The sequence below is a fragment of the Lontra canadensis genome, unplaced genomic scaffold (genome assembly GCF_010015895.1).
Source record: "Lontra canadensis isolate GAN:19392208 unplaced genomic scaffold, GSC_riverotter_1.0 scaffold59, whole genome shotgun sequence".
NCBI lineage: Eukaryota > Metazoa > Chordata > Mammalia > Carnivora > Mustelidae > Lontra > Lontra canadensis.
In genome coordinates this window covers 2,199,374-2,207,375 of record NW_022631053.1, presented here as the reverse complement: position 1 = coordinate 2,207,375, position 8,002 = coordinate 2,199,374, and the positions used below count along the sequence as shown (strand labels likewise).

Here is an 8,002-nt window from a genome sequence, read left to right as displayed (position 1 = left end):
GGGTGGAAGTGAGGGTGAAAGAAGCACAGAGACACCAGGGCTGGGCCCAGCTGGGCTCAGGGACTGCAGGGACCTCATCTCCTCTATCGGTGGGATCTCTTGGTCATAGTGGTGGTAGAGATGATCTTGCTGCCAGAACTGCCACAAACACCACCACCAAACCCAAAGCCACTTCCGGAGCCAGAGCCAAAACCACTGCCCAGGCCAAATCCAGAACAGCTTCCTAATCCTCCGCCGATGCCCCCGGCCCTAGTGCCACCACTAACCACAGCTGTAAGAGAGAGGCAGAGGATATGGTTATTCCAACAATACTGTCAATCAGGGGTCTCTCACCAAACCAGGGTGAACAAACAGCCATAGCAGGGGCAGAAGGTACTTACAGATGCTCATGGCACTCTGGCATTCTCCAGATATTCTATGAGGGAGAGAAAGATCAGTGAGTCAGTAGAACCCTGCACCATGCTTAGTTCAACAGGTCTCAAGCACCTATCCCATCCTTATGCAGTCAGATTAAAGGACTGAGTGAACCTGTTGTCTACTGCCCTGCATTGTAATGCACCCATGCGGTAATGAAGCAGGTGGTCCAGAAGAGGTACAAACTCCTGGTACTGAGGTCTCTCCCTCCCTCACATTCCTGGCCTGCCTTCCCTATCCCACCTGCACTCCTCGCCCTCCAGCAGCTTGCGGTAGGTAGCGATCTCCACATCCAGGGCCAGCTTCACACTCAGGAGCTCCTGGTACTCGCGCAACATCCGGGCCAGCTCCTCCTTGGCCTTCTTCAGGGCTGTCTCCAGTTCTGTGCACTTGCTGTAGGCATCTTTGAGGGCCAGCTCCCCACGTTGCTCTGCATCAGCCACAGAAGCTTGCAGAGTCTGGCACTGTAGACAATGGCAATGAAGGGGCAGTCATCAGCGTCCTGCTGTCAAGGCCTCTCCACCTGTCCTCTGTCCTGCACCAGCTTTTCTTGGGTTAGGATACCAGGATTCTGTTTGTCCTTCTCCCCACCTACTCTACTCTTAGGCATTTCATTGACTCCAGCCAGGCCCACCAATGTCTCCACCAGACTGATCAGATGGAGATGAGCAAAAAAACAATGAAGAGTCAAGAAACCTTATTTATCAACGTGTCATGTCAGGTTAAGTAGGGTATTGTTGAAAAGACCTGGGTATGGCTTATATAAGGAGTCACAAAGCCCCTTCATGCAAGCTCAGGATCTTCTGGCCTGAGGCCTGATCTTCTTATCTACTATGGAGTGGAGACACCCATCTTAGGCCTCCGGCATCATACCATGGCCAGAAAATGGTGATACTTACCTGCTTCTTGACATTCTCAATCTCAGCCCTCAGCCTCTGGATCAACCTGTTGAGCTCTGAGATCTCACTCTTGGTATTCTTCAGATTGTCACCATGTTGGTTAACCGAGATCTGTAGCTTCTGGACCTAATATCCAGGAAAACACAGGGAATGAGGGGTCAAGTGTGTTTGGGTAGGGTCTGTTCTCAAGTCAACTCAGCAAGAATAGGCACAATAATGGTGGCAAGGATAATACAAAATGTCATACAATCTCAAATCAGATGAGGATCAGAGATTCCTGGGTGATTAGTTCATCTCTGACTTTTGGGCTTGAGCTGTGATCACCTGTTCACAAAAATCAAAAGCAGAGCCCCAGAAACCCCAGGGAGAGATCCCTGACACCCACCTTGATCTGGACCAGGGCTTCAGCCTCAGCCTTGCTCTTCTGGGCAATCTCCTCATACTGGGCACGGACCTCAGCAATGATGCTGTCCAGGTCCAGGTCCCGGTTGTTGTCCATGGACAGGACCACAGATGTGTCTGAGACATGCATCTGCATCTGGGATAGCTCCTGCAGGGAAAATATCACATGTCAGGCCCCCAGAGAGTCTTCCCTAATCTCTGACACCAGAAATCCTCTGTGGTCATGGAAATGGCCATGCCACAGGCTCAGATGGAAGCAGAGATGGCTGGCATCCCAGTGTGTAGGGAGGTGGAAGAATGGTAAGCTTCTATGTAGAAATCAAGGGATTGATGACATTTCAAGACAGAAAAGTAATGCTTCTAGTCTTCACTGGCTCTCTGGGATCCATAAGCCACCCCATGTCAGCAGATTTCAGTACACTGAATAGAAGGGAATGGAATGAATTCATATTACCAGGGAAATGCTAGACAGCAAGAAATTCTATCCCATGCAATCTTGAGATCTAATGACCCCTTTGAAGACAACATCTGGTTTTAAAAACCTCCTCGCTGAGTCTCTCACTTCAACTCTATCTCTGAGCTTGCTGAGAGCACCCTCAGCAAGTAAGGGAGCTGGAATCCTTTCAAAGAACTGTGACTTCCCACCACAGCCTCACAGATTTGGGATTCCCTTCTTCAAATGCAGGGGGATGGAGTCCTCACCGCAGCAAAGAGGACCCTCAAGAAGTTGATCTCATCGTTCAGAGCATCCACCTTGGCCTCCAACTCCACCTTGCTCATATAGGCGGCATCCACATCCTGCAGAGGAGGCAGGGAAGAAAGAGACAAGGTACAGAAATTCCAATAGGGGCAAGGGGGTGTTAAGTGACACACAAAGGTGTTCTCAGCAGCATTTAGGAAAGACATCTCAGCACCAGGAAAAGTGGCAAGGGACTAATCATTTGATGTCCTCTGCCCTAAATCCAACTGCAGAAATGGAAGTTAATGATCCAAATGGGCATTTTCCCCAACTTCAATTCCTTATGGTCTGGTTCAGTTACCCCCTCCTTTAACCACATAGATCTGGATAGTACCAAGTGGGATAAAGGAGAGGCCAAGATGGACCAAACACATGATTCAAGCCAAAGACCACTCCTGAGGGAAAGGGTACCCTCACAGCCCCTTTGGCCCCTCCTTCATGTCTTACCTTCTTGAGGACCACGAAGTCATTTTCTGCAGCTGCACGCTTGTTGATCTCATCTTCATACCTGGGGGTAGAGGTGGGAAGGAGAAGACAGAAACCCCACAATGAGCTGGTATTTCCTGGACTTCTGCTGCTGGGTTTCAAACACCTAACTCTTTGGAAATATCCAGGTAATTATCTACATTTTCCCATTTTCATACAAATATCCATTCAACCTACATTTATAAGTTACATGCATGAGATACCAGTCTAAACCTGAGTTTATTCAGAGATGTGAAAAATCAAACTTAATAAAGACTATTTCCCAGATACAAGGTGGGAGGAGGACAAACAACCACAATCTGGTTGGTTTTATTTCTGTAGAAGGGCTGTCCATTTGGTGGATTCAATTATCAGGAAGGTTGCCAACACCAGTTCTCTTTCTTTGTTGTGAGAATGAATAGAGAGAGGCTGCTGGGATTATCTCAGCTCTGTAATATTAAGAGCATATTAAGAACTACTATGTGTTAAACACTCATTATGTCCAGTGTTATGCTATCTGATTTCTCAATCTTACTTAATTTCACTTAATCCTCAAAAGCTAGCATTATTATCACCATTTTAAAGATGAAGAAAAGCAAGGCTAAGAGAGGTTAAGCAAGTTACCCAAGAGCACATAACTAGTAACTAGAGGACTCAGTATTCAAACAAGGTCCATCTGTCTCTATAACCTGTATTCTTCTGACTATGCTACACCTCTGCTCATCTGTATGGTTTCTGATCTTGCTTGTATATGGCAAGGCCAACTCCCTGAACATATCACTCATTTTCTGTTTGAGGCAACTCAGAGTTACAAGACCTCACCCCATTAAAAAGGGCCCATGTAGATGCAGGAGAACAAACTAGAGAACCTTCCTGACCCTTTTGGGATCTCTTCAGAGCTGGAATTCTAAATGACTAGACAGGAGCCCAAGAGCCTGGGGCATGGCTGGGTGGACTCTTTCAGGCAGCATCCTTCTTTCCTCTGCACATACTTGGTCTTAAAGTCCTCCACGCTGTCCTGTGTGGTCTTCAGCTCAGACTGCAAGCTTCCTTTGTCATTGACCAAGGTATCCAACTGCTTCCTCAGGGCAGTGATGTAGGCCTCAAAGAGATGCTCAAGGTTTTTGCTGGATGTAGTGGTTGTCTGCTGCTGGAGGAGGTTCCACTTGGTCTCCAAGACTTTATTCTGTTGCTCTAAGAACCGCACCTGTATTTTAAAAAGTCACCAACCAGCAGATAAGGGCCTGAAGCTTTGGCAGGAGAACTGCCCAAGACCAGCCAGGTGACTCAAGAGCCATGCAAGTAGGGCCATCATGTTGCCACTCCAGGTACCATCTACTGGGATCAAAAGGTGGCCCTGCTTCATGGCAGCAAATGGGCCACATGCGCTGTGGAGAACAGAGCATAGCCAGAGTCACAGAGCCTGACTATGCAGCAAGTACAACTTCTTGACCCCAGGGATCCAGAGGCCCTGGGGGGAAGGTGCCAAAGAGAACATTGAACTTTTAGGAAGTAATAAAATAAACAAAAGTAGGAGATACAACCACAGTCTGGGACTCTTGCATTTAAAGTGATCCTGACCTAAGGAAAAAGGAATGATGAATTCACTGACAAATTTTTAAATAAATGGACTTAGTGTGTCTCTTTAAACCTGTGTACAATGGAGTCTGAATAGTTAAGATCAAGGCCCTAGACACATTCTGAGTCTCAAGCCAGGCTCACCCTGCAAGGGGACTTCCTGGAACTCTCCCTCTCTCTACAAAGACATCTAACCAGATAAACCAGGGTAGCAGCTTGGCATGATATTCTCACTATGTGCTTCAGAGCTGAAAGAAAAGCAGGTTAGGGTGACTGATCACAGTCTGAACCCAAAAGGTGAGATGAGGGAAGATGAGACAAGGAAGCACAAAACCCTGGGTCTTACTTTTGTATCTGTATGTTCTGGAGTCACCATAAAGCCTCTTTAAGCTACTGATGACTTATTCAACGAGTAAGAAGAGCAAACACTGCCACTCAGTCTACTTTGAGATGGATCAGTCTTGCTCCATTCATCTAAGAAGACTAAAATGAATGTACAGAGAGCCAGGGCAACCTTGACTAAGTGGCTATACTCATCCACTCAGCCATTAACCTCTGGCTGACTCAGCAATCTGGGCTGATCTGCTTGCTATCATCCATCATACGTGGCTGCAATTAAGCTTAAAGAACTTGAATCTCTAGACCCTGCCCGGAAAAAGAAGCTGGATTACAAAAAGAAAAGGAGACATCCCTCTTCTCTTCAAACAGATCCAGAAATGAGCAATTTTTCCCAGCGTCAGGAAGATGAAGGAGATGACCCTCCAAGGTCCCAGACCTTGGAACCCAGAGTCTGTCATTGGCATCGATCCCCTTTTCATTTGGGAAACCAGCCTGGTTTTCTTCAGCTCCGACAACAGAAGTGCCAAGAGTTATGTTAACTATAATTCATTTTAGTTAATTATTAAATTATTAACCATGTCATTTCTGAAACCAAAATCTGAGAAAAAGGTGGGATGCCTGGATTCAGAAAAGTTGACCGATCTGCCCAGTATCCCACAGCACATCTAGGAAGACTCCAAACATTGCACTGGTCTGAGCAGCCTGTGCATTGGTCTCACCAGCCAAGCACAAAAGAGGAAGACACAAAAGAGGAAGGATTACCCTTTAACAGCTGGAACACAGAGGCCCTGAGTTCAGTGGTTTTTAACGCTGCGACAGGCTCAGTTCTGAGATCGCAGGACTCAGAAGCTCTGGTTTCTACCACCTTGTCTGGCCAAGGGGACAGCTCACCTTGTCGATGAATGAGGCAAACTTGTTGTTGAGGGTCTTGATCTGCTCCCGCTCCTCAGTCCGGACTTTCTGGATCTCGGGGTCGATCTCCACGTGGAGTGGGGTCAGCAGGCTCTGGTTGATGATGACCTCCTGAATCCCGCCAGCAGGGCAGGCAGGGAAGGCAGGACCACCCCGTCCACTGAAAGAACCCCCAAATCCACTACCAAAGTTGCCAGCACCAAAACCAGCTCCAAAGCTGCCAGGGCCAAAACCTCCAGCAGACCCAAAACCAGCGCCTTGTCGGGACCCAGCCATGCTGATGGCGATGCTCTTTCTCCCCCCAAGGTTGTAGAGGCTCCTGCTGCCGAAGCCTCCAGAGGAGCAGCGGCCGGTGCTCCCAGACACGGAGACTGAGCTGAATGTAGCCCTCTTGACCCCACCGACAATGGCTGAGCCACAGCTAAAGCCCTGGGACCTGCCTCGGACACACTGCTGTCTGGCCATCATGGCTGGTGAGAGCGAGCTTGGAGTTGTCAGAGAAATGTGAGGGGCCAGGCCTGTGAATGCTGCAGCCCTAGCCTGGGTCTCTTATATGTGCTGGGGCAGCAGGGCTTGGTTGCAGGGGCATAAAGGGAAAAATCTGAAACATCTCTGGGCTTGGCCTTTGGCACAGGCCCATCCTTCTCGTATCCTGCTGAGTATGTCACAAACACACCTACAGATGTCATTTGGAGGGCACCGTTTACAGGAGCGCAACACACTCCCCTCTGGGAGAACTTGAACCAGTGCCCCAGGGCCTCCTGAATCACACGCCCCTGCCCAGGCCCTGCCCTTTGGGCCTGCCACTCACTGCACTTCCATCTCGACAGCCTCCCCATGGCCCCCCAGCTCCCCATAAGATGGCCCGACCCATTGCCTTTTCTCTCACTCCACAGAGTTTAGAAACCAAGGGCCTGGATTCAAGGGCACAACCCACACTTATCCGCTCTGCAAACCTGGAGCAGTTCATCGTCTGGGGCTCAGTTGCTTCACCCAGAAATTGGAGACAAAACAAATATTTACCTTCACCACCTCTCAAGATACGAGATGGTCATCACTGTGAACTGTCAGAAGCTGAACCTGTATTTATTACCCCTCCATCTGCACTCGACCCCACATGCACCTACAAGAGAAGGAATCCATATTCCAGCCTTAGAGCCTTCCAAACCTAGATCAAGCCTCACCTCAACTTGACACAGTTGTTGAGGACCTACTGTGTGCCCGCCGCGGAGCTGGGGGTGGAGGAGAGTTAAGTCTGCCTCAGGCTCTCAAGACTCCCATTCCTTCTCCAGCCTCCGTTTGGGTCTGTGTTTGTAGGATTCTAGTGTAGATTCGAGTGTAGTGTTCTCCAGTCTAGGTTCCTATTGGGTGTGCGCCACTGCTCCATTTCTGCCCAGTTGTTTGCTAGACTCCACCAGGACAGAACATGTTCTGTTTTCCCATAATGGTCCCAATATTCAGGGTAGGAGTCTGTAACTCTTTTGGTGTGGAGGACCCCTTTGGCAGAATGGAGAAACCCATGAGCTCCTTCTCAGAGCAATGTTTTTAAATGCAAAATCCTAGTGTTAAGTTCTAACTTAAATTCTTCCCCACTGAGTGACATAGACCTGTGTTCAAATCCCATCCATTGTCACGGGTTAGCTGAACTCATTCAACCCATCCTCTCATCTATAAAGGGACCCTGCAGTGCCTCGCACACAGTAGGTCAGTGGACATTCATTCTTATCTGCCCAGACTTTGCCATTACCATTTAGGATGAGAAATTAGACAAATCTGTTTCCCTGCCTGTCTTCTAAAGCCCTGATAAGATTGTCATCCCCACTGATAAGATTCCAAATCTGAGGAATAGCAGTGATCGGGGCCTGGGTAATTCCCACAGGTCCAAGCTGACCCTGACTGCCTGAAAGCTGGCCACGGCAGAAAGGACCAGCCTCCCTGCAAAGAGAAAGGGCAGGGCCCATGGGGTGCAAAGAGGGAGGCCAGTGGATCTAGTTCTTGGGGACGGGGCTGCAGGGAAGACTGGGCCAGCTGGGAGCCCCCCTTCTCTCCCCACCACAACCCTTACCCCCTCCCTCTGCCCCCCTCTTGCCTCTACCTCTGGTCTGCACCCCTCCCTCGGCACCTCTCACCTCAGCCTCTGCTCAGCTCGACCCTCCCCTGCCCAGGAGACCTCTAAATAGATGAAGGGTGGGTGGAGGAGTCATGGCAGAGAGGCCAGGAGCCTAAAACAGAAAGCAACAGGGGGGCGTGCCTG

The 8,002-nt window shown here is 49.2% G+C and overlaps 1 protein-coding gene across 1 annotated transcript; it reads right to left on the bottom strand.

Annotated features, from left to right (window-relative positions):
- On the bottom strand, positions 1-6,216 carry KRT4 (keratin 4). Its single transcript, XM_032876717.1, has 9 exons — positions 5,728-6,216; positions 3,912-4,126; positions 2,902-2,962; positions 2,418-2,513; positions 1,699-1,863; positions 1,314-1,439; positions 658-878; positions 381-415; positions 1-271 (listed from the first exon to the last, which is right to left on the bottom strand). Exons 1-9 carry the CDS (start codon positions 6,214-6,216, stop codon positions 84-86), a joined length of 1,596 nt encoding a protein of 531 aa, XP_032732608.1. The 3' UTR covers positions 1-83.
- Positions 6,217-8,002: the final 1,786 nt, after the last annotated feature.